Here is a 27,894-nt window from a genome sequence, read left to right as displayed (position 1 = left end):
AGTGTCTCTGAGATTTTTAGGACCAAACAAAATAACCTCTGTCTTGTTAACAGGCCTTTATGTCTTTTAAGCATGCTTGAAGTTTGATTAATTGATTAGTTTCTTCTGGTTATATATATAAATATAAGCTGGGTATCATCTGCATAGCAATGGAAATTTAGTGTTTTCTAATAATATTGCCTAAGGGATACATAAATAGAGTAAAAAGAATTGGCCCAAGCACAGCACCCTGTGGAACTCCGTAGCTAACTTTTGTGTGCATGGAAGACTCATCATTACCATGCACAAACTGGAATCTATCTGGTAGATATGATTTATACCAGCCTTGTGCTGTTCCTTTAAGCCCAATAAACTTTTCTAACATGACAAGTATAGAGAGAAGTCCATTGTCTGATACAAAAAAAAAAGATTGTTAGTGACCCATACCAGTGCTGTTTCTGTACTATAATGTACTCTTAATCATGACTGGAAATCTTCATGAAGTCTCATCGTTGTTTTAAGTGCTCTGTTGTTTGCTGCATGTCACCTTAAAACAATGCATTGTTATTTTTCAATAATTCAAAGTACTTACTACTACAGTAATTTAATTCAGCTTTCCGGCACAGGTATTTGATATTAAAATCTGTTTGAGGATTTGAATCATTTAGGTGTGAAAAATATGCAAAAAAAAAAAAGTAAAATCTGAAAGATACCACATTAAAGATAAGATAAGAGATAAAGATAAACTTTATAGTCATTGCAACATCGTACAACAACGTCACTTCTTTATCATGTTTTTTTTTTTTTTTTTTTTTTGTCTTTTGTTTTTGTAGACAGTTAATGGAAATAGAAATTCTTCTACTAATACTACTCCACTAATGTAATGCAGCATCACGCCACCAAATGCATACAGCAGTTGTGCTATAAAACAAAAAGAAAATTAAATTAATAAACACAAAAATACAAATCACAAAGCTCTGGTAAAACCCTAGGAAAATCAGAACTAAGGTCAGAATGCACAGGATTGAAGAGCCATGGAAATATAATGTCTTCAGTATGACAGGGAAAAAGTTCTAACACATGTCTGATGTGGAGACATGTAGAGGTGTGTGTAATTATTTAGTTGCATTCATTTTTCATTCACACCTGATTCAATCATGGTGTTGTCTGCAACTGTGCTGCGCTCTGGCTCATGTGGCCCTCTGCATTAATAAGGAGAATTGTAGTATAAAGCATCTGTGTCAAGATGAACCATATTTGTCAATAAACTCAAACTGCTACAGCGGAGTTCGTGCTTTTTTATTACAATCTATTTATATTAATCATAATTTTTAAAGTGGATTTAAACACACCTATTGACTGGTGATGTTTGTTTATTTAGGCAAAATTTCAAGCAACTTTCCATTGAAACTGCCAACAGAAACAGTGCTTTAGAAACAGTCTGCATAGAGGAGGAACACCATGAGCTCTCTTTGTACTGCATTATGACAATAAACCTTACCTGACTGTTCACCTTCTTCTGTCTTTGCACTGTTGGTGCTGCACAACTAAAATACACAGACATGCGAAGGGAATTTCAAAGTTAGAAAGCTGGTAATAAATTAGGAAGCTTCTCTTTCTAGTTCTTTCTTTCTAAAATAAGTTTTGAATTTCTAACATTTATATTCATCTATCATATCTATTTACATTTTACAGACTGCTTTGCCTGTGTTACGACATACAGGCAACAATCAAACAAGCAAACCTAAGTGATTCTCAAAAACATTCATCAGAATATGTCTTTGATTATATTGAAGAGACCACAATAGCATCTCCCTAAGGATCCATCAGGCAACCACTGTCAACAAATGTCAATTGCGGGAACCAATCTCTTTAAATAAATTACTGCAAATGAAGATTGTTCATGAGTCTCAGATCTCGAGTCTAAGTTGAATCTTAAGTTATGGAGAAGCAAGTCAAGTCTTTATTATTTATGTGAGTGACTTAAGTGTGAGTAAAGTCAAGTTGCAAACTTGAGTCCCCATTTCTTTACTAGCGTTACCACTAACAGTGCTCAATGGTGCTTTTCTGGCCAGCCTAATACCTAAACCTCTACACCTTTATACCTAAGATATATCTGAGAGAAAGCAGCTTTTAGGAATACAGATTAAAATAGATATAATATTAATAATAGAAACAGGGTACCTAGTTGATAATATTGTGTATGATTCTAATATTATTATGGTACTGATCCTCTGTGAAGGATTACCTATTTATTTATTTCTATAAATGTACACCACAGAGCTCTCCATGTACACTTAGCCTACAATGTCTGCATCAATTTACGACAGCAATTTAGATGTGTTTGTGTTTGCATTTTTATGACAACTCTTCTAAATATAGTAAATAGTTAAATAAAGACAGTGGAGACTGTGCTGCATTTTGCCTTTGATTGGTTTCCATTATAGAATGAATCATCTCCTATAGTACTTGAACAGTTTCTGAACAGTTTACAGGAGCCAAACAGTGCTCACATTAGTTGTGATTATGCGTGCTGACTATATTGATAGCTGGCTTTTTTAACAGCTTTAATTTCAGAAGCAGACATTTGTATTCTTGTAGGATTTATGTTATGTCAAAGCCCAGAGACTGGCCCAGTCCTCAGTCTATAAATTGACTGGACATCCATGTTTTCACTTTGTTTACAGGTTATATATTATGTCAGAATGACAAACCTTTTGAAAGTAGATTTGACATTCTTCCTCCTCTTTGGTAACCATGTAACTCTTTTGTTACACATATAGAATAAAAATCCACCTTTGTTTTCCATCTCACAGCTCCTCCTGACTCTGACTGATTGAACCTCTACTTTCCCAACAAGTAAAAACTCAGTTCTTTTTTTTGCCCAACTATGTTTTGCTTACCTCAAACAAGTGTACAACGTCAATCTGTCACTGTCACCTGCTGAGCTGCATCAGAGAGATCCTGAGGCATCTTGTCTTGATTAGATTTGAGATCACAGAGTATGTGGGTTTGTTGAATCTTACTGATAAACCATTAATTAATACCGAGTTGATCCTCAACAACAGGCCCCAAGGGAATATTATACTCTTTTAATCATTGGAGTTGCTGCTCTATCAGGATGTATATATGCTGATCAGCCACAACATTAACACCACCTAGTGGTTCGTTGAACAGTGTATGTTGACACATTGCCAGTTTTTATTTGGACAGAATCATATACATTATTACATTATTATTATTAGAGGACTTTAATAGAGGACCCACTGTATTAAGTCAATGGTACTGAAAGTTCAGAAATGTTTACATTTCCAAGCTCAAGACCTCTTAACATTCTATTAATGATTATGATTGACTCCTGAAAAAGAGAATGGTAGACATACACAGTCAGGAACATCTCCTGAAGCCATTTTTAAACAGCGACAGATTCATTCAGATGGTAAGGCATAGCCCAAGAAGTGAAAGCTGCTCAAACACTAGTGCCACTGTCTACAGTCAGGGCAGTTTACCTTCACCATGGACTAAAGGCTGCCTCCTGCTCCAAACTCAACACCTTCATGCCCAACTAAAGTTTGCATCTGATCACATGGACAAAGAAGAAACCTACTGGAAGAAAGTTCAGTAGTAGAAAGTATAGTCACAACGAGCTAAAAATGGAGCTGTTTTGATCACAATGTTTGTTTATATATATTTTTTGTTTGTTTGTTTGTTTTTTTGCTGCCAGTCAGTGTTAATTTTGTCAACAAAAATTTTAACCATAAGTGTTGGTGATTATTGAATTTATTAAGGATCATTTAATAACTAAATTGCAGCAACAGTGGTAATTTAAAACATTTTAAAATAAACGTTACTACGAGATCTCTGTTCAGCACAGCATGATGAATAAAGACAGGACGAAATGACTTATTTTCAGTAGACAGTTTCTATTTCAAAGCACTGATCATTGTTTACTTGCTTCACTTAAACATGTTACATGTAACATGTGTCTCTGTGTCTTTTTCATCTTTCGGGTCCATTTCTCAAACACGCAAAACACAAAGGTCGGTACTGGAGCTGCATTTATCCCACATAACTCATACCTGTTAAACACATCCACCAATTAGCCACAAAATGAATTCAACCCAGCAGGTTTGTTGTTGCGATGGACTTCGTCAGTGTGGCCTCACAATTAGATTGTGTCTTCTCATAATTGAGAATATATGATTATAATGGCAACAGTAAATGTACTGGAGCACTTTTGTTCTCTATAGGAATGTAGTGTATTTGTTTGTGTTGTGTTGTTGTTCTGACACCTGTCGATCAGAGTCAGCAGTAAAATGAAACCGGCATGTTACTGTCTGAACCGTGTAATTAGTCACTTTAAAACTCCCCCAGGCTGTAGTTGTTTGTACTGTAATTAGGACTCCGCAGAAGGACTTGTTCCAGTCGGATATACAAAACACTAGTGCAGTCAGCTCTATTTCAGACATATGTGAACTGTTGTTAAAGGCTGGTTCTAATTGTACTGTCTATGAATCCAGCACAATTCTGTAACAACCCTGTTTATTGCTACGAGTGTCTGCTAAAGGTGGAATTTGAAAACTAGATATTTGATTGGCTAATTAGATGCCACCACTGATGGCTGCCTCCGTGGCGTGCTCCGCAGTTATTTTTCACACTTCGAATTTGCACATAATATACCTGCACATACAAAACTGTCTATTGCAATGCCAAATGCAACTTGTATATTGTTATTCCCTGTCTACCTGTTCTATTTTTATTCTTTGATTATTTGTTATTTTTTCTTATTGTCCTGTCACTGTCATTCTGTTGCACTGTGGAAGATTCTGTCACAAAACATATATGCATGTATATATATATACTTTTTCCTGCAGGAACCCCCCTCCCCAAACACACACAAAATTAAATGTTGTAGTGCCTTGGGGGTTCCCTATGTTAGGGATGTTGTATAGCCATTCTTTCTCAGAAGAAGAACAGCTGAAAGAAAGCATTTCAAGCCCAATATTGTAATTATGTTCATTTCCATGAAGAGTGTATATAAATTTAATAGCTGTGTGCAGAGAAAGGTTTAATGAGGAACTGTGGGTAATATACAGTTGTAACCATAGGTTGTAGAGTAAGAAGAACTGACTCACACTTGCCAATTTTTGACAACACATAGCATGTGTCTATGCCTACCTTACTCACAGTGCCAACCTAGGTAGAGAGTTCTGATTTCAACAAACCAGTTTAACGTGGGCCAGAATTTTGATCCTTCACTGTTTTTTTTTTGTTGAAAGGAGAATGTACATTCGTTTCTCTTACATTCTGTCCATCTCAGTCTTGCTCTGAGCTCGATGAATGGCTAACTTCAAACTGAGGAAGTCACTTATTAGGAAGAATACCACTTCAGTCTTATGTGTCAAGAAACGCAGCACACTTGATGCTATTGTTCCAATAAGTGAAGAATAATCCCAAACACGATGATCCCTCCACAGGCCTTCATCTGAAGGGCTTTGGTGACTCTAATCTAGCATTTAGCATCTCTGTTAATCTCTCTGGATTACAGACTGTATAGAAATGTGATGCAATGTGGTTCAAATCGCCTGTAAACCTCTCTTCCACTTTAGCTTTATCTATGCAGTTTGTGTTTGCTGAAATATGTGATTGATATAGACCATTCACTTCTGAACCCTAACTGGCCCACTCTCTGTGTGGTCTCTGAAAGCTTCACACATGCATCAAGTGAAAATAGCCTTTACTGCTCATGTTCACCAATACGTTCAGTTCAGTCTTCACCAAAAACTTGAGCTTGTGCAAAGAGGACTGCTCTTGTAACTTGTTTATACACATAACTAAATGTAACAGGCTCACATGTACTGACATTATAACAGAGATGGTAAAGAAATATGAAACACGAGAAATAAGACCACAAGAAAACAAGTAATAATAATATATAGAATACTGTCATATCCTATATATACAGATTAAAGGCTTGAAGAAAAAACAACTTGGCCCAATGATGATGCAACAAAAGATATTATAGCAGCAGTTTCAGCACAGAGATAAACATTTCTGTGGGAAGTTGAAAGTTATTGGTTCTAATAATACATCTTTATACCATGTTTACCTCTTTTAAAATCACCCATAGACATATTTGTTTTTCACTCGTTCCACTCCTGTGGACTTGTAAATACAGTGCTTAAGTGACACAGCAGCAAATTCATGCACACTACACAAGTCAAATTACCGGTACATTCAGGAAGTGGGACAAATGTCCCCATGAGTTCACATGGAAGTAAGTACAACTGGTGTCACAGATGTCTTTTTAAAAATATAAATCTATTCTCTGTAAAAAAAAAAAAAAAAAAAAAAAAAAAAAAAAACACATTTATATTTGGCATTGGAGAAATTCACTTAGAGCAGATACGTACCTGATTGTTCATCAGTAAGCCTAGATAATTTTTGGGAAACAAACCATTGTCCATTTAATGAGCTGTTAGTATTAATGGTTGAACAAAAGCTATTACATATATCTGTAACACTTGGCTTTCTTTCTATCTATATAATTCTACTGATTATCACCCCTCTTTTGCCATGTTATGAATGCAGGTGTCATGCAACAGTATCTTCATTCACTTTACGTGTTTTATGTATGTATATGTATATGCATATTTCAGTTTATATATAAACTGTTAGTTTATGATATGCTTTTGTTTGGCAGGTCCTGCAATTCCTGTTGGAGTAGATGTTCAGGTGGAGAGCTTGGACAGCATCTCTGAAGTTGACATGGTAAGAGAGGATCATCCGTATCTGCTACACTGCAGACAAAACAAGATTGAGACTGTGTTCCATAAAACTGACTACAGTGGTTGGTTGTGCAAGCAGAATATTGTAGCAGATAGAGCACAGGAGGAAGTCAGGTGACATTATTGTCGAAATATCTGTAGAGAAAGGTAGGGATGATATTGCACTGGCAATGTTGTTTCTTCTAACCGTGACTATGATTGTTCTGCAGCTGTAGGGTGGCCCATCTGAGCTTTCTTATGTCAGGTGGGCATAAGAAAGAATACATTTAAATGCCCCACTCTGCTGAGTGAGTTGTTCCAGAGGTTGCTGCGTTTTAGTCATAGTCAGTGGAGGTTGACTCCGTTTGTTTGGTGATGTTTGCCACAAGCTTTATTCCCAGAATGAAAAAGGTTAACCTACTTCTCCTGAGCTGTAGTAGCTCCAATTGTTTTGTTGCCCTACACTATAGAACTCCATAAATCCAGTGCCAGTGCTGAGCAACAATTTGTGGGAATTTTACTTGTTTGTTGAGATCTATTCTTATCTCCCAGTCAGTCGCTGTATTGCCAGGATTCGTGCTGGTTGATGTTCCACACCAGGTTCTTCCTGCAAATACGTTATAGTCTATAAATGAGAAAGTAGAAAAATGTGTGATTCAGCACTGGAGTTCAATACTGAAGGGAGTCTGGCAGTATTATGTTAGATGTAGGCGCAGGTTTGGCCGCTCTTGCTAAAATGCTAATTAAAGTTGATATCTAGGTTTGTGACAGAATGCTAAATATGTTTGGATTTATGTGTGTTTGGTTAATCTTTTGGAAGAGGAATTGAGGGTTTGTTTTTTTTTTTACCAGTTTGAGTTTTCTACCTTGAGGTGAGTTCAAAACCTTACAACTTAACACAAAATTTTTGTTACTGAGCAGAATAACTGTTTATAACATCACCTCTGTAGGAAGGGAAGTTCACAGTGGTAAGTATGATAGCTGTCTGCGGCAATGAATCAAGTTGTACTGTAGTCGACAGCGTCCTGTGGTTTGTGGGTAGTAGCAGCAGGATGAGCATACATAAATTCTTCTTAATCCAAAGTAGACAGTGTGATGGATTTTATAATGTTTTTTTTTCTGCTTTCTAAGAAGAAATAACCTCTATTTTTGTAAAGGAATACAATGTGATTTCTTTGTTTTTCCAGCCACATATTTAATGAGTTTAGTACAACGATCTGCTGTTTAACAAATGCCTATATATTCATAATCCTGGACTGTATGAATTACATCACTATATAGAGCATGATGTATGTTTATTGTTGGAGTTTAAAACAAGCTTTAAATTAAACAGGGAGATCTGCAGTTCTTTGAAAGCAGCATGTAGAGAACGTCTCTGTCGTGGTGGTGTGAGATGAAAAATACCCATATATGTACCCCATATATGCGGGCCTAATTACCCTAATTATCCTCTAGGAACTAGATGTGAGACGAAAGTTTGAACTCTACTAGAGAGATATGATTTGAGCCAGAAACATAAAAACCCACATAGCAGCTTATCAATACTCACAATAGAATCAAAAGCTTTAGATGTACATAGAGCGCAGCACAGTGTTTTTGTTTTATCAGTTGATTTTATAAAGAAACTGATAAAAAAACAACATCCACAACAACAGTTGTTGTGCTATGAACAGGTCTAAAGCCTGACTGCTGTGACTGGAGGATATTATTATACTCCAAGAAGACAGTTGTGAGTTCACTCGTAACTGGAAGGTTTTGGACAGACAGTACAGTTTGGATATACATCAGTAGTTTGCCTTAAGCAAAGGTTGAATTCTAAATGTGCACAAATAGTAACAGGAGCACTGAGGCAGAGGAACCATACGTCACATCCACTCCTTGCTCACTCTAATAAAAAAGTCACAAACACACAAAAGCTTGTCAAAAGTTACTGTGAAATTTCCTCACATATTGTTGATAAATGAGACATTTTCTTACGCAGTAGCATAAAGTATAAATTACAAAGTAGTAATTTGTTGGAAATGTATTTTTCTTTCTGTCAGTTGCTTGAAACCATGCTAAAAGCAAATAAATGAATGCTTATAATGAACTGAGGGGAAAGCTACTGTACTGTCTTACAATATACATTAATTGTTCCCAGCTATTTTCTCTATTTCACTCGCTCTAAAGCCTGGTTGGTTGTTGCTATTTTTTAAGGAAATAATCCGGGGTTACTAGATGTGCTTCAAAGTCTGGGTAAAAGGGTACCTTAAAATAAGGGTGTCTATGGCAGCACACCACAAAGAGCCCAGCTCTTAACCCAAGAGAGCTGTTTTGGAACAACTTAAAAAGAGCCACACACGAGGCGTCCAAAGAATATGACAGCACTAAAGGAGTTCTGCCTGGAAGAATGAGCTAATATTCCTCCTGAATGAGCACTGTGCTCTGCTCATTATTACTATTATTTCTGTTGTCATTATAAGTACTTGCTATGGTTAATGTCATTACTATCATTTTAATGTTAATATTGGTTGTCTTGTTATTATTATTTTATTTATAACAATAATAATAAAAAAAATGAATTGATGTATTATATTAATATTATTTGTTCTTATTTGTGTGTGTATTGTTGATGCTGGTTGTACTATTTTTAGAAGTTTGTCTCCTTCTCTTTGTCCCCCTCTGTCTCCCTCTGTCCCCTCTTTCACCTGTGCATTCCTGAAGCTGTTGATATATATGCAAACTGGACCATATTACAATAAATATAGGTCACCCATCAAGCGAACAACACACTAATTACACCTACACATAAAAAAAAAAGAAAAAACATCCTCCTGAACGATGTGCAGGTCTGATCCACAGCTACAGCTACTGCCATAGCCGATTGGGGGGTCAACCAGTAATTAATTCCAAGGGTTCACAACTTTTTCCACTAGCACTACGAGGTTATAATGGTTGTTCTTAAGAAAGACGTGAAGGGTCAGATTTTGTTTGTGCTATTTTAGGCACATTATATTTAAAACTATGAAATTCCAAAAGGTTCACATTTTGTCTTTTCTTGGCACTGTATGTAGACATTTTATTTTCACAGGTGAGCCCAGAAATTCTAAATCAAAATGTCTATTTTCTGACTTTCTTAATCAAGCAAGTAAAAGAGCACAATAAAATATAAGAAAATATGATTTTATTTACAAAGCAACAATAATAACAACTGACAATTTTAAAAGTTATTTTCTGAGAACACTTGAACCAGAAAGCTACGTTTGGATAGATTTCTATTTTGAGTGTTCATGGGGAAATTTTGCCAACTTTGCCACTAAATGGTACCAAAACAGATCATAGGTTTATTTACTCTGAGGTAATCTGAGCTAATTACACAGGGTCTATAGGATGTGGGAAGAAAGGGTAACAATGTAATACTACCACAAGAAAAGGCAGACGGCACACACCTGAAAGTAGTATGTTAGTAATAAGAACAACTAGAGAACTAACTGATCATAGCATCAATAATAATACTGATCCGTTATAGAAGGACCACATTTCTGATTGGGTGGGCCTGGCCATCCTGGGCCCACTCATGATGCTGGGTCTGTTACACACTAAAGTTCAGTTTTGGATTGTGGATTGAGTATTATGGACAGTGTATTATCGTCAAACATTGATCTAGATTATTTATAAGACAGTCTCAAATACAGTCTTTCTTACACACTGTGTAATTCCCCTAGGATTTCACCATGACTCTGTACCTAAGGCACTACTGGAAGGATGAGCGCCTGTCATTCACCAGCAGCACCAACAAGAGCATGACATTTGATGGTCGTTTGGTGAAGAAGATCTGGGTCCCTGATGTGTTTTTTGTCCATTCAAAGAGGTCCTTCATCCATGACACTACCACTGACAACATCATGCTGCGTGTCTTCCCTGATGGACACGTTCTCTACAGTCTAAGGTCTGTAGCTTTTCAGGATTTTAGTATTTAACATTAAGATCAATGTGTCGATCTGCCCCAGGATCTGTGCTGTGTTGTAGAAACCTTTGAGATTGAATACCTTGTAGACCTTTTACATAGCAGTCATAAATGGGATAAATGTCTAACAAATGACTTAAATAATGACCCGATTTCAGTGGATATCATAGTAAGTCATACCTCTGAGCTAATGGAACATAAGGTTTAGCCATGAAAATGGTTCATTTCACATTTCTCAAGAAAAATACTTTGGATTAGTGTCCATTTTACTAAACTCTACAAAATGCTGAGTTAGATTAAATTTGTTGCAAACATATTAAGTAGAGTGGACACTCAGAGGATTTTAAAGTTGAGAATGTTTTTGTATGTTTAGGAATCCTCCATATTTTTTTTATCCCAAACGTCACTGTTTTTTAGCACCAGATAACTTTTGATCTATATTTATTTCACGGTAATTCTGTACTTAAATTTGCTATACTGTTTATTTGACAAAAGGACAAACATTATGTTCACTTACATGGCTTTCAAACCTCAAATGTAGTCAAGAATTTGCTGATGCTTCTCTTAACTGATAGAAATGCATGAAAACATACATATACTAGTAGAGAGTATTTCAAACACATAGCTTGCAATACAATAAGCAGTCTACCATATACTAGATTCTACATTGTATTAAATAGGCATTAGCCCGAAAAAATGTCTCGTATGTATCGTCAAAGCTTTTATGACGAGGCCTTATTAATTTTTTCTGATGAATGATGAGGTCAGTCACGCTGCCTGTAAGCAGAACGTTTTTTGGACAGTGTCACTGTACAAGTACTACTTTATTTGCTTTTTCAAGAATCACAAAAAAACACTGAATACTCGTCTTTGAAATCCCTCTGTCACTGAAATTCTTCCATGTAAAAACCAATGCTGGCACAAAATAATGTTTACTTCAGACGAGGGGTTCTGTTTTCATGCTGGCACAGATCAAGTACAGAGACCTTTTGCTTGTAGAGTGGTAATTTTATCTGGAGTCAACAAATGTTTGCCCACCTATAAAAGCACCTAGTAATTTATCAGCTCACCATGATATTGTTTGTAACACTAGGGGAGAGTCTATACACATCAGGTAGTCCAGTGCAATTTGGTTTCCAGAGATGTTTGCTAAATCACAATCACTTAACAGGGGTTGACATACATCTTTTAATCTTCTATGTGCAAACTATGATCGTAGTTGTACACACACACACACACACACACACACACACACACACACACACACACACACATAAGTAGCTGCTGCCAGTTAAAGCAATCACGATTTGGGTGTGTGGAAACTAGAAACACTGAGCAGGTTGGTTGGAGGAGTACGCAGCTCCAAAGTCTAGGTAGACTAGAGGAGGATACACAGAGGATAAGAGGTGTAAAGAGGTAGCATTCAGCAGCATTTTAGCCCTACTGGGGGCTTTTTGGGGAGTTAATCTTGTCAACATTCCACTGATGAAAGAAGGCTGTTCTATGGCCTATCTCCGATAATTTACAGTATACAATAAAATGAGTTATATACATTTAATTATGCTTGAAGGTTAACTGATGCCAACTAATATAGTTGTCTATATAAATATAAATGTATATGCTCCCACCTTGTAGAACCTTGTGGGTCTCCATAAAAAGCTATTGCTCAGTCTTCTGTCTTAATTCTACTTGATCTATTTGCAGCCTTTGCACATTTGACACCACCAGATCCTCCTTTATACACTTTTTGATGTGGGCATCACTGGTACAGTCTGGCCTGTCCTACTTGTCTGGACGTACCTTCAAGGTATCTTAGCAGGGTCAGGTTTCTAACTCTCACTGCCTCTTCCCTGGTGTGCCGCAGGGCTCAGTTCTTGGTCCTATTCTCTTTTTCATCTATACTATTTACTTGGTTCCATTACCAGTTGCATGTCTTTTCCTATCATTGCTATGCTGACGGGGGGGGGGGGGGGTGTAATCAGTGGGGCGTTTCACCAGCTCCCTCGAAGGTCCAATCTGTGTCAATAATATTAATCAATCAATAACAGACAGTAAAAAGGCTACAAAGAAGGACAAAGAAAATATTCCAATCTTGTTAAGCCTCTGATCAGCCCCAGTATTAATATTAGTGTCCCTACCACAAGATTTGGCATTCTAAATTTCAGATCCCTCTCTAACAAGGCATCTTTCTTAAATTACCTTATCTTCTTACAGATTGTAAACTTCTTTTTCTTAAATGAATGGCTGAGGATAGGTCAGGATATCCAGTTGCAAGAGCTTTGCACCGCTAATTTTATTTATTTTAACTCCCTTAGATTAAGTGGTCGAGGTTGTGGTGTTGCTGTGGACTATAAAAATCAATTCAAATGCTCACTGCTTTCACTTAAGCAGGTTCACAGCTTTGAAGCTCTGTTGTTTCTTATCCACTGCTCTGTTCCTGTATGTTGTACTGTCATCTACTGCCCCACCGAAAACAAACAGTAACTTTTTATCAGAATTCTCTGAGTATGTTGCTGACATTGTTGTTAGGTATGATAAGGTAATTATTGCTGGAGACTTTAACTTTCATATAGATAATTATGCAAATACCCTAGCAAATGATTATATCAGTCTAACTTAATCTTTCAACCTGGTTCAACACATTATAGGCCACACTCATAACCAGGGCCACACCCTTGATTTGATATTAACTCTAGGATTGACTCCAAACTCCATTGATTTAAAGGACTCCATCCCAGATCATAAATGTGTTATATTTGACACTTGTCTCGATACAACCACTGTACCTCAAAATATCACAGTTAAACACCAACATCTATTTAACAGCCAGTCAGCAGCAGAGTTCGCTAGTACCTGTTCTAAGTTGAAGCAAGGTATGTCTAGCGCATCACATGTTGATGATATCAACAGCCCTTCAATAACATTTGTGCCTCTGCTCTAGAGGCAGCTGCTCCTTTAAAGATTGCAAATGTTTCCCATAAAGCCACCAACAAACAGCCTTGTATAGATGTCAGCATTCGTAGCTGTAAAGCTGAGTGTTGTGTCCCACAAAGCAATATTGCATTGTTGCAACAGCAAAGTACAAGTAAACAGCAGAGTGCTAAAAGTAGCAAAGATGTAAGATAAATAAGAAATTCAAGCTGCTATCCCCCACCTCCCTCACTGAGTACAGCCCAAAACAGAGCTGGATTTCTTGATGACCTTGTCCAGCTTTTTCCTCTCCCTCTACATTTAAAAAAGCATTACAGACAGTTCTATTGAGATTTGTGTGTGCTTAACCATTCATTAATTCAATGTGTCTTTTGTGAGACCCCAAACGTCATGAAAGTGCAATTTTAAATCAGCCCTTACATGTAATTTGCTCCTATTCTTTTATAATATGAATAATTTACTGTAGATATACAATTATGTCAAATGTATTCACCCAGATACTTAAAGACTCAAACTGTAGATCTTTTCAGACCATGTTAAGTCATTTTTTTGGTGGGGTTTAAGATCATTCTTATCTGAAGGTGGTTTTACACCACATGTTTTTGATCATGCTTGAAAAAGACTTCAGCATGAGGTTGACCTGGTGCTCAGTGGGTGGTCACAGATTAATTTCTATTTAAAGCCTTCTGGTCTCTGTTATTGGTAAAAAATGTCCTGGTTTCACAGTGTCACTATTGGATTTGGACTGAATTCAAAAGCCAATAGCAGAATTCATCAGATGGGTTAACAATCAATTAAATGCTCATGTCACACTGCTCTACAGTATACTGTACAGACCTTTTATCAGATTTATCCTGTTATTTTATTAAGTGGCAAAAATACATTTTTGTGATTTTATAAGGGTATTGTTCTCAGTAGCAATATACAGGGTTAGAAATCTATAGCTGTTAGAGCAAAACATGAAATGCATCAGATTCAATTGCTGAAAATACATTTATGTTAAGGTAAGTACAGATATTGGTAAAAGGAGTCACTTTCCCAGGGAGCTGTGGAGGGATACACATGAGGCAAAAACATTATGTAAGATGCAATAGACAGGTGTAGATGTTCCAAAAACATCATTAGACAGACATTAGTTATTAGAGCTTGACCCACTGATTTGCCTTATCAACACTTCAGCAGTTGGAGCTGCAACACTGGCCTTGGAGGAAATTAAAGTCAGTTCAAGGTAGGTTCATTTTTCACCTAAATTCTACTGCTTCTTGGCATAGTAAGACAGACTCAAACATTTTTATATTCAGTGTGATGTTGAGGAAAGTCGAGTGAAAATGACAGGCAACCCTGTCTGGTATTAGCTGAGACAGCATATACAGAAAAGGTCAAAAAAGAAAGACTCTGTAAGAGAAAATCAAAAATTTGTGGTAGAGCAAAAATTTATGTCAGAGAATTTATAACAGCAGTAAGAGTTGAGATAGAATAGGAAAAAAGTCAGATTTTACATTTATTTATTGTAATTTCCTTACCACTAATAACTGAAGAGCTCTTAGTCTAGTGCTAGGGTCATTCTCAAAAGTTAAATATTGCTTAAATGTGTGTGTGCATATAATGTGTATAGTTTCACTTTTATTTCATTATTCATAAGCCATTTAGCTTCAAGTTATGTGGTAGTGTTGTTTAGCCATGAGATTCATGTTTATTCTCATTTAGTTTATTTAAAACTCAGAACGCTTAATCTATTGTAAGATATTCCAGAAATGATGATTTTTCTACAAATAACATCTCTGGCGAGGCAATATATGTTTTTATACAATTATACTCTGTAAGGTCTTAAGCCTTAAACACTGTAAAGTGCCTTGAGATGACTTCTGTTGTGATTTGACGTTATACAAATAAAACTAAATTGAATTGAATACTCCCTAGAAGTGTTTGATATTAGAGCTCAACATATATATAATATGTATATATTATATATATATTGAGCTCTAATATCAATATATATTATATATTATATATTGATAACTATATTCTTCTATGTATTATATATTATATATTGATACCACTATATAATAAAATATATTGATCTTCTAATGATGTGGTTAGTGATGGTCTGCCTGATCCTGCTTGGGATAAAACTGATCCAGTTTCCAAAGTGTTGTTGAGTTTTATGGTAGTGTACTGTCTGTACCGCAGGTATTGCTGCTGTACTGTACACACATAAACACCAAGAAATAAGCCTGGAATTGCTTCTTCCAAATGACCATTCACAACCTCCTGTGCTAGTGGGTGTGAGTCCGCAACAATCAGGTGGTTCATAATAGGTCTTGTAGACCAGTCTACAGCAGCACTAAGGAGGCTGCTATAGAAGCAGAATGCAGGCAAAGCCAAGTGTTTCTGTTCTGATATGTGAAAGTTTTTCACTGAATGTACTGATTCTACTAGATCGTATGTTGTGTTTGGTCTTTATAAATACCATAGGTTGCTTAACTAACCATGAGTGCATGGAAAGGGAAGTGGTTCACCTCCAGCAGCAAGTGTAGTGCAGTTTGAGAAGCACACAGAGGAGGCCAGCTACACAAGCTACGGTGTTTTTTTAGTTCTATCATTTTAATTATTCATGTTAATGTACTCAAGAAAAGCAGCAACACAGCATGTAATTATAATAATACCCTGTGAAACGTTCAACAGTTTCCAGGTTTTCTGCATAAATGTGTAATGAAATGTGATTTGATCTTTACCAAAGTCAAAAATATTAATAAACATAATATTTATAAGCGCAACTGTGATTTGTGGTCTTTATTGAACATACCCATCAAACATACAGATGATGGTAAAAAAGGTGAAACAGTTTTAACAACTGGCTCTCTTGGGGTCATTCTACTCCAAAAGTCAAATTTTGTGTCTCTGAAGCCATTTTGTGATAAATCTTTTGATGTGTAGGGCCATTGTGTAGCTGTATCACCCAGCCATCCTGGCATTATCCTGTTGCATACCTTGATAGACTTAGGAGTTCATTTTCCCCTTACAGAGGCAACAAAGCAGTCCCAAGTAATGATGCTCCCGTCACCATACCTCACTGATGGGAAATAGCTTGTATGTTTGAGCCTAAAAGAACATAGTGAGTCTAGTGTTTCCCTGGCTGTCTTTTCCAGTTAGCCTACCAGAAACGATAGGCTGACTTTAGTAACAGTGAATCTATGTAGTACCATGACTGTGACACCATGTATCTCTGTTGTTGTTTTTTCCTTGTTGAACAGAGTAACAGTGACGGCAGCCTGTAACATGGACTTCAGTCGCTTTCCTCTAGACTCACAGACCTGTTCACTGGAGCTGGAGAGCTGTGAGTAACTCAAATTCATAAAGTTGTCATAGGCCGGGTTAGTGCATGACAAAATTAGAAGAACATTTTTATTCAATTAAAGAATTGGAATTAAAGTAGGAATTAACTGTCATAAGAACCCAGACCCAATAATGTATGTATGCCCCAACAGCTAAACTCTCTCTCTTACACACACACGCACACACACACACACACACACACACACACACACACACACACACACACACCGGACACTCATTGACATAATTCATTCCATAGCCCCCTATTGTCGTGTAGGCCATGCTAATCTACCCTGTTTCAATTTTTAATTATCATACATACTGCTCTACTACTCTTTAAACACCCTTCTCATTGTGAGGACAGACTGAAATGTCCTTATTTTCAAAAATGTGCTCAATCCAAGGGTTAAAATTTCATGCTAGTCCCACAATGATAGCCATACAAACACACAAACACACACACACGAAAAAAGAAAGGACAAAAGAAGATTAAGTGGTTATGTGCCTTGAATTACCATCACGTACAGTGATGGTACAACGGAGTGCTACGTCCAAGCAGGCGAGGCCAGGCAAAAGTCCATAAATGCTTTTGTTAAAAAAACACAGTAGAAGTTTCACAGTTAATCCAGCTAAATGCTTACAAAAATAGCAAATGAATTAAAACCTGGAGGCAGCAGCACTTACTCAATTACCTCCCCACACAAAGCAAAAGCTCAGCTGAATAGAAGGTGAGAGAGAGCAGAGAAAAGAACAGTACAAACAAAAGGAACACTGCAGTGAGGCAGTGCTGAAATCCTAAAGTGAGAATACCAGAGGTTTGTAGAGGAAACTCTACAAACCTTAAATCTACTAACAACCAAATACTGACCATTATCACATTACAACAAGGATCACTGCAATGAGCAACATGTGGCCAAAGAAGACCTTATCATGTCACGTCTTAAACCAGTTATTTATTTTTCTATACTTAAAATACTACTATATATAATAATGTATACTGAGCCCAATGAGAAATTGCTGCAGCTGCAGCTGCATGATGCCACTACTATCTTGTGTCTGACTACCCTTGTTCATGGACAACTACTCTATTGCAACTGAGCCACAGTCTCCTCATATGATGCATTAATGTAGGAAGTCCTGATAGTCTGACACACTATTACACAATATTTTTATAAATACTGTCTCTCCTTTTGGTCTTTGATACAACAAACCACCTGCTGAACAGCTTTTCTTGTAGATGACAGTTTTGCATGCCAGCATAATTGTGTCTAATAATATGAAATATGTAGTTTCACAGTCTTAAAATCACATATGTTAATGAATTAAAGTTAACCGTGTTTATGGATATTAAAACTAAGTGGTGTGGCTGTGGCTCAAGAGGTAGAGCAGTCATCTTATGGTTTAGTGGTTCAGTTCCCGGTTCCTCTTGTCATATGCCAAAGTGTAGACTTGTGTAGGCTACACAAGTGGTCTATACCAGTGTGAGCATGTGTGTGCTGGTGTGTCTGTGTAACTCGTTGAGTTGTACTATACTGAGTTATTTTGGTTTCAGTCACTATTGTGCAGCTGCAGACCTTATGCCATAGGTATGATGTAAAGTCAGTCCCAAAGCATAAATTAAGCTTAATATTAGAAGATTAATATCACATTCAGCTGCCAGTATGAGTTTGTAGTTGTGATTATCATTCATTTCTACCAAAGTACAATATCAACTAAACATATAATACATTTAATATTTCCTAACCCTAACCCTAACCCTAACTCAAATGAGTACTATGTAACAACAATTAGTTTGCTTTAAGCAGTGCAGGTGCTGTCTGACAGTTTTCCTCTTGGGGCTCTATAGCTGTGCACTGACTGCTGACTCTCCACACTTCTGTACACGTCGACACTGCCCATATGCTGAAGAATACTGAAGAGAAAACCGCTCAGGGACTCATGGCGCTCACCAGATTCACAGGAGCTGTTCGAGTCCTAGAATCACACAGTATACTCAGTACTCATTAACTTGTTGGCTTGTGGATATTATTCCTGCTGCCTGTGGAGTTTGGAGAGACCTACTGCTGTTTGGTTAAGTCACATAACTTTAGGTGTTAATCATTTTTACATTTTTATTTAGGTGCTGTTATCGTTCTTCTTGCTATGAGGCCACACAGCTAACCATTGTCCCAGTGTACTGCCCACGCACTACTCAAAACACCCACTACATTTAAAGGTGTTGTATATATCCAGGGAAAATAACACTCGAATATCCTCCTGCAGTTTCCATCTTTTTCAATTCTTTATTTCTGAGACATCAAAGAGATTCCCAGGAAAAACCCAGCCCACAGTAGAAGCCGTTTCAGTGTTCAAGTGTCCCCATACATTTGAGATTAAAGGTACACCCTCAACTGTTTTAAAGTTCAAATGTGACGTGTGCAGCTTCAAAACATCAACACTTAGCTAGGAAGACATTTGGTGACTTGGGGTTGCTTTCAAGCAGATTACAGAGGGTAGAGATAAAAGTGATTCAGAAATCCTCCTTCAGCTCCTAAGGTAAAGAACTGCTCACAGTAGGGGGCCAGGCAGAAAGCTTAATGGGATTCTTAAGCAGGGGGAGGTGAGGAGAGATGGCTGCAGAAAGTGCAGAAACAAGTTTGTTTCATCTTGTTTGTTTGTGATATTGATCACTTTCTAAAAAAAAAATAGGCACAACGGTTTTCATGATCTTATTTATTAATCTTGATAAACACATATTGATTTGTGTCCATGAGTCAGTAAAAGTTTTAAGCCACTCTTGTCTGATTACTGGCTGATACAAATATCAATTACATATCACTATAAAAACAAAATAATTAGATTGTCATAAATATCACTAAAAGATGAAATATCTGAATAATTTTAAAAGGATACATTGCCATTTTGGACCATCAGTCTACTAAGTAATCCCTAATTACAAAGCAAAATGTTTCTAAAAGAATCCAAAACAAAAACCTCTGTAATCTTTCTCCTGAGAATGTAGTGGCTGAACCTGACCCAAACCGAGTGCAGTTGAATTTATGCAGTGTTTTAGCACTTAGACTTAATTAAACTAAAGAAGAAGCACAGATTCATGTGCTCTGCTTTTCACTTCATAATATTTACCAGTGGAATATTTAGACGACAAGTGCAATTACACCGGTTCAGACTAAAGTTTGACCTATGTGCTCAAACCCTACCCAAACGTGATTTCTAAATTTCTATCCAAACCCAATCTGCTTGAGGTCAGATGTCCCCCCTCTGATACAGAGTTTTCTACAATAATTTTAGATATAATGTGTCCAATTCTAGATGTAACCTTTATAGATGTAAAGTTTAAAAGCAATTTTCCAAAGCACTGTGGTTTTGTGTGTTCATGTCAGAACTGACATTTGCCAATATCATTAAAGAAAAAAATATTCTACCTGCTTCTTCCTTTTCTACTTTCACAGTGTACATTGTGTACTTCTTCCGCAAGCTGTTGCTATGCGTTTGGCCATCAGAAGTCATGAACTTTGACTGGATTTTGTGATGTGTTGCAGACGCCTACACAGATGAAGACCTCATGCTGTATTGGAAGAGCGGTGATGAGTCTCTCAGCACTGATGACCGCATCTCTTTATCACAGTTCCTCATTCAAAAGTTCCATACCACATCTCGCTTGGCCTTCTACAGCAGCACAGGTACACACACATACACACACATAAATATGTTATAATTGATGTACATTACTCCTGTGTACAACATCATGATACAAATGGCAATTATTCTGTCCAAATGAATCATGTCTGTTGTTTCTGCCTACGAGGATTGGCCTACAGTCAGTGAACATAATATATAGGCTGATGTTGCCAGCTGAAAACAGGGGCAGGCCATGACACTTTTAGATTTTAATGACCTTTCCTCAAGCATGACCATCAGGACAAACTTGGTATTTTTAGCTCCACTGGTGGCTGTGAAGTGACTTTATGCCAGTTAAATGAAAGAAAACCAGAGGAAATTGGTGAACACAGTACAGAGAACAGAAATGTTACTTGTTATTGAGGAAAAGTGAGGAAAAAATATGATAATTAATTCCTAAGTTACTCTGAATATATAGGTGATAATGATGAGTTATTAGAGAACAGACTGGGAGATAATTATTGTATTAATGAATCAGTAGGTAATATGTAGTATCATGTAGAACGGAATAACAGCAGAGCGCCCCTAATAAACACCAAGTCTGATGCTAGACCGTCACACATTACTAGTTCTGTTTTCATGGTCACTGTCTTTGTGCCTCAATATTCAAAGTTACACACTATAAAAGGTATATCCTGTTATTTAATGGTTATCTGACCGTTACTTGTCATTTTTGTGACCCCTAAGGTAAAGTGACACAAATACACTATTTGTGTGCAGTTTTTCATTACTTCATGATGATGACAAGCAGCTGGAGAGTTTTTGCAGAGGGGTTTGGAATTAGTTTAATAGAAACCACAGACAAGATGATTTATTTCATACTAAGGCCACATATCAATTAAAGTTGTGGTAAAGCAGTAATATATGTGTTCTGAGATTGTCACACCACGCAGTGTAAAGCGCTTTGAGTACCAGTTAGGTAGAAAAGCGCCATATAAGTGCAGACCATTTACCACAGGAAAATATGTTATTAACAGCCCACTCAAATTTGCATGATTAATTGTGTAATTGTGTTAAAAGTGTTTAAAATAGATTTTCAAAGTTGTGATGAAAGAGCAGTATGTTGTGTCATGGTGTTCTCACCAATGCTCTCATCTAAAGTGGTTATTTCAGTTTTTTAACTGTAACCTTCTGTGGTCTGAAGACATCTGCAGTGTTCCATCTTCTTTGTCCTGTGGCATGGACTTACCTTTTCTGTCCAGCCATTATGTGTAGCCCACAAACACTTAGGGCTCATGGGAAATAGTGTTTTGTAAGGGCAGCTACAAAACTTTATATTGCAAAAGAACAAAATTACCTTGTTTTTCAAAAAACTCCTGTACTTAATACTGTTCAAAAAGGCTTCATTTCAATGTTCCACAGTTCCAATCGGGTTGTATGTGTGTATTGTGTGTTGAAATCAGAATTTTTGAATTTGTTTGAATTAGTTTTTGGAAGTTCTGGGCTCACTTAATTCAGTGGCTTCATTACATCGTTTCTAGCCTAATGACAAAAAACTGGGCAACAGTCTGTCTGCACAGTTCAGTACTACTTACAGTAGTACATACATTTTGAAACATGCTTGTGTTTAGTACTAAATTAGTAATTTTACCTTATCCGGTCTTTAATGCTCACATCTAGTTGTAGCATTAGTGATGCAAGCACCTTCAAAATGAATGCAACAAAGAATATGCAAGGAAGTCAAGTAAAAATGTGATGATGAATTTGTGTATAATTGTATACTGTGCATATAAGCATTATATATATAGTATCTGATGTATAAGAGTGAAGCACTGTAAGCACTAAAATACAACAGCCACACAAATAAATACTAGAAAGATGTTCTGCAGTGAAGAGAGAGATGTTAAAACATGTGAGAAAATGTGATTTGTAACTTAGCGACACTACCACACATGGCAAGAAGGAGCACATCCTGTTTTCACATGATTTTACATTTCTGTTTCTGTCTTGCTGAAATTTGTATTTTCTTGACTTGTAATGGTTCACAGCAGGTCTGCTGTGCAGCAACCAGTAAAATTCTCATTAAGAGGCTCACAGTAGTAATATTGTCAGGATTTCCTATTATTTCAAGAGTAGTTAAAACTACTAAACAAATACTAGACAGGTTTTTCCTCACAATTAACCTTCATTTTACTTGATGAATTATAGAGTTGTCTTTTCAGCCAATATCTCAACTAAATGTGTTTTTAGTATACAGCATCACATAGTATCTAGCAACATTTTATGCAAATCCAATGCTTTATAAACATCTAGTTAAACAAAAAAAATACTTCATTATTATTTTATACCTTGCAATATTCATGTAGTAATAGGCTAATTTATGTTGCAAAAATTACATGAATTAGAAATGTTTAGAACTGCTGAAAGGCCATAATAAAGCATACTTATTACTAACATCTAATTTGACAATTAGTAAATATATATTCATATACATATATGTATGTGCAGTATGTATATATGTATTTTAATTTCATTATCAGTTCAGTCACTACATAGATACACACTTGAATAAACCCACTGACACATTCAAGACTACAGTCATTTCATACTGGAATAATAGTGAGTAAAGATCCTCCGTGGGATGCTCAGTTAATTACACACATGATGTTTTATTTGCATTTGTCATTACATATATACTAAAAGTGAAGACATATTACACTACTGTGTACAAAAATGAGCCCTCATGTTTCTACCAGTCTCTACATGTCTGTATCCTGGAGCATTCCACCACATGTGAGCTGCTCTCTTGCTGCATTTGCAGGATGGTACAATCGTCTCTACATCAACTTCACATTGCGACGCCACATCTTCTTCTTCCTGCTGCAGACGTACTTCCCTGCCACGCTCATGGTGATGCTTTCATGGGTGTCGTTCTGGATCGACCGCCGGGCTGTACCGGCCAGAGTTTCCCTAGGTAAAAAAAAAACACTCATGTCAAATGTCTTTTGAAGATACTGTGCGTGCCTAAGGAAAATATGTCTGTGCGAAATGATGAAAGCTGTCTGTGACATGCTCCACCAATAGGAGACACACAAACCCTCCATGCTCTTCCACTCTTCTTTTTCTTTTGAATTATTTTCTGTATTGAGGCTCTTGCAGTACTTGTCATGCGGCCGCCTCTTTCCCCCTTGCTGAGATCCTCTCATGGCTCATTTCATTGCTCTTATTAAATTCAGTTGTTGGGGTGGGACATTTTTACAAAACCATTTTATGTCTTAAGTGCAGACAAATGATTTTGTTTTATTCAGCAGTTAACTAATAATTCTGTGTGCAGGGAAGAGATTGCAGAATGAGCTGAAAGGACAGATTATTAAATCTTTTAGTCTTATTTTTTTTTGCCTGCCTTGTTCCTCACTTGTAGTCACTCTGGTTGAAAGTATCTGGCAATGACTAAATGTGAATGTAAAAGATGCATATTATAATATAATAATATATATGTATATATTTATGTCAAATATTTAATTATTTAATTCAAAGTACATGAAGCTATACCACCTTTCTTCAAGTAAGCCATATCAATAATTAGTGAAACTGCATTTGCACTGTAAGAAATTGTGTTCTTCTTACTCTAGTCCATCATCACATCTGCAGCACCCTCTCTCTCTCTCTCTCTCTCTCTCACACACACACACACACACAGACACACACACACAATGTAATCTGTGGAGGAGAACTCTGTGTATAAATAGATTTTAAACACATTATTTACAAACATGCTATTATCCAACCTGATTTCTGTGAGTAACCTGGTTATACTGTAGTAGCTTACAGTATATGTTAACTTACTGTGTAAGTGTAAAGGTTTTGATCATTATAAACTACAATTAAAACAACAGTATTAATTAATTTTGATCAGCATTCCCACTGATGAAGTGTTTCTAAGATGTAACTAATGGCTTTGTAGATAATGAGCTCATTTTGTAACTATTTGTGTTTAATATTGGTCCGTGTTCATCATGCTCCATCATATTACTTTCATTGGTCTTTAAATTTGACCCGTAGCTTCAGCAAGTGTGACTGAGCATCATAACCAAACTTTAACAATCTCCGTCTTTGGTATTCCACCAAATCATGTTTGTTCAAAGGAGCATGCTTACTTCCTGACTTTTTCACCTTAACAAGCAATCAAAATCCCGCATTGTGTCCTTTTCTCATCCACTGAGTTTACCTCTAAGCCGTTGCTTTCAATGGCTGCTGCAGTGTATGTGCAGAAGTGAAAAGATCCCTGAACACAAAGGACATATCAAGCCTTTGCCTATCAATCCACTCAACGTTTGGAGAAACGTCATAAATTGCTTCTAGCATGAATCTAATCCTACCTACTTCCATGTTCCACATTTTCCTGCAGATAAGTTTAATCTTTTCTGCACTTCTCCACCTCATCCACTGGTTCTGCTGTGCAGTAGCGACGACTCATGCACATTTAGCAGCCTCTTTTTGCCTCTGAATCTTCAGCAACCAGTTTTCCTTGTGTCAGCCACTGTTGCTCTGCTCCAGATAGTTTGTGATATGCTTAAACCAAATCCACCACTTTCAGTATCTGATGGGGCTCTGTGTTGTCTGTACTTTACAACAAGCACACAACATGCAAATGCAATAATAATTTTTTAACCTAGTTAATAAGTTTGTTTAGGCTAAAAAGCACTAGCTGTAGTTAACATTGTGTATATTCTTATATTTGATGATTAATTCAAATAATGTAATTTATATAGCCAATTAACATTAATTGCCAAAGACAGAAACTTTTTTTGTTGTGTTTAAGTGAAATGTATTCCTGCAGTATGAGAGAGGTAACTCCAACTGCTCAGTTTGATGTTATATGATGACATAATAGAAACCAGTAGTTAACTTGATGACCACTTGAATACATCAATAATTATCAAGTTATAAAAGTTATAGTATGTTTAGTTTTGACACTTGAACCATACTTTGATGCAGATACTTACTTTTGTTGTAAAGTTTTACATGAATGACTTTTAACAGTTCTTCTACACTTTATAGAACACTAGTAATACTTTTACCTCATGTACACAGAGTAAAGCGCTGAGTGCATCTTCCACCACTGACAGCTCATCTGCAAATGTTTGAAGCCATGCTGACTGGAAGCTTTATAGGCTACTGTTTATTGCATTGCTGTTGGACCACATTGCATCATGATTTAATAGTGATTGTGTTATTGCTTTTACCTCCTGTGGTTTAACTACCCAACACTGGGTCTGCTTGACTGAGGGAAAAAATACAGACAATATCAGAGCCAAACACATTTTCATACTATAACACTAACCCTAACTCTTGTGTCCAGGTATCACCACAGTGCTGACCATGTCCACCATCATCACCGGTGTGAACGCATCCATGCCCCGGGTGTCCTACATCAAGGCTGTAGACATTTACCTCTGGGTCAGCTTTGTCTTTGTCTTCTTGTCAGTGCTAGAGTATGCCGCCGTCAACTACCTGTCCACAGTGCAGGATCGCCGTGAGCGCAAGATGAGAGAGAGGGCCCGATCTCAGGTTTGTTATAATGCATGCTGTTTGGTGCTGTAAGGAAAAACTCCACACTGTCATGCAACATTAATAAAAAGAAGCATCATTTTCCCTTTATATGAATCAAATCAGTCCCTTGAGCAGTTCAGAGACTCCAGACTCCTAAAGCTTCACACACTCTCACTGACTTTGTGCAATTTCAGTTACAACAGCATCTGTCAGGCTGTCTGCATGCAAGCAAGAAAACAAAGACCAGCAAGAGAAATCAGTGCTTGTAACAAACAGTTTACTACAAAGTTTTAGATTCAGCTCATCTCTACAAGAAGAAGTTCAATAGTTGTTGAACTAGTTAGTAGATGCTTAAGTATGCTACATATTCTTACTTAATAAACTAGTATCTGATTAGCTATAATAAATACCCCATTCAAGCATCGCTCTTGGGTTGTTTACAAGTAAATATACTAGAGCACTCAAGGCCTAAGATTGATGACTAAGTGGTCATATAAGATCCATGTGACCTGGACACTTGGGTAAAGAAAAGAGCAGAGCTGTCAATGGATAACCACCTGGTAGTGAGGTTTAACGCCAGAGGATCTTCTCAAGCATCCTAGCAAAGGTTGGGGTAAAGAAAGCCATTAGGCTGGCCATTACAGGCCAAGAGAGCCTGTTTCTGGTGCTGGTGCTGTTCACTTCCCTAAAAATCTTTAATGCCAAACTCTGACCTGTTCCAAATGAATATCCAAAACTGTCCATCTAATATACTATTGCTGGAACAGAGTTTACTTAGCAATGGATTTGAAGTAATAACAATAACTGTACACAAGTACACAACGCTGCACTTCATATTAGCAAGGCTGGAAAGTGAGCTTTATAGTCCTTTTTAGAGCTTTTTTGGGCAGGAGGTCTAGAGGAAGACCAAATAGGAGATTTATGGATGTAGTGAGAGAATTCATGAAGTTAGTTGGTGTGAGAGAAGAGGACGCAGAGGATAGAGTTAAATGGAAGCAGATGATTTGCTGTGGTGTCCCCTGAAAGGGAACAGCCAAAAGGAAAAGAAGAAGAAGACGAAAATTAAGCAAGAACATTAGCATGGACTCAATACAATACAGTAATAATGTATTGTGTATTTCTTATATTTCAGTCACTACCCTGCACATGCGGCATCTCCCAGACCCGAACCATGACCATGTTGGATGGTACCTACAGTGAGGCTGACACCAACAGCCTGGCAGGCTACACTGAGGAGCCCATGGTTCCTGAAGAGGAGCAGGAAGAGATGCATGAGGTTCCAGAGAAACCCGAACACATGGTAGTCCATCTGTCAGTAAGCAGTGAGTCCACCACCACCAAGAAGAAGAAGAGCCTGCGTGCCCTCAACATAATCCAGAACACACACGCCATTGACAAGTACTCCCGGATGATTTTCCCTGGTTCATACATTTTCTTCAATCTTATCTACTGGTCTGTCTACTGCTGAAAAGCACCAGAGCGATTATCACACAGACAGTGGGAATGCTGCATCATAATCAGACATTTCAGGACAAAATATAAGAGTGCTGTTGTACTATATATTTAGTCCTGATCCTTATTTTTAAGGCCTTGGACAGTAAGTCTGAGAAGACAAGGTCCGCAAAAGGTCAGCATTCAGACTTTGGGGCATCATTAGAGCACTACTTTTTGTTTTTTGTTTTCTTTATGCAGCAATTTGAATGTTCAGTACCGCTCCAAACTAAAACATAGAAACTAAGCTGTTTTTAAACTACTAACTGACAC

At 37.0% G+C, this 27,894-nt stretch overlaps 1 protein-coding gene across 1 annotated transcript in view; it reads left to right on the top strand.

Moving 5' to 3' along the window:
* The window catches only part of gabrr2a (gamma-aminobutyric acid type A receptor subunit rho2a), a 41,672-nt gene extending 14,074 nt beyond the window's left edge, over positions 1–27,598 (top strand). The window contains exons 3-9 of the mRNA XM_026355784.1: positions 6,683–6,750; positions 10,451–10,674; positions 16,878–16,960; positions 20,499–20,639; positions 23,399–23,551; positions 25,940–26,148; positions 27,263–27,598. Coding sequence (XP_026211569.1) covers positions 6,683–6,750; positions 10,451–10,674; positions 16,878–16,960; positions 20,499–20,639; positions 23,399–23,551; positions 25,940–26,148; positions 27,263–27,598 — 1,214 coding nt within the window. The remainder of the gene's footprint in view (positions 1–6,682; positions 6,751–10,450; positions 10,675–16,877; positions 16,961–20,498; positions 20,640–23,398; positions 23,552–25,939; positions 26,149–27,262) is intronic.
* Positions 27,599–27,894: the final 296 nt, after the last annotated feature.

This window comes from Anabas testudineus, chromosome 12 (genome assembly GCF_900324465.2).
Source record: "Anabas testudineus chromosome 12, fAnaTes1.2, whole genome shotgun sequence".
Classification (NCBI taxonomy): domain Eukaryota; kingdom Metazoa; phylum Chordata; class Actinopteri; order Anabantiformes; family Anabantidae; genus Anabas; species Anabas testudineus.
The sequence above is the reverse complement of the archived record's forward strand: the minus strand, read 5'-3'. Positions and strand labels throughout refer to the sequence as shown.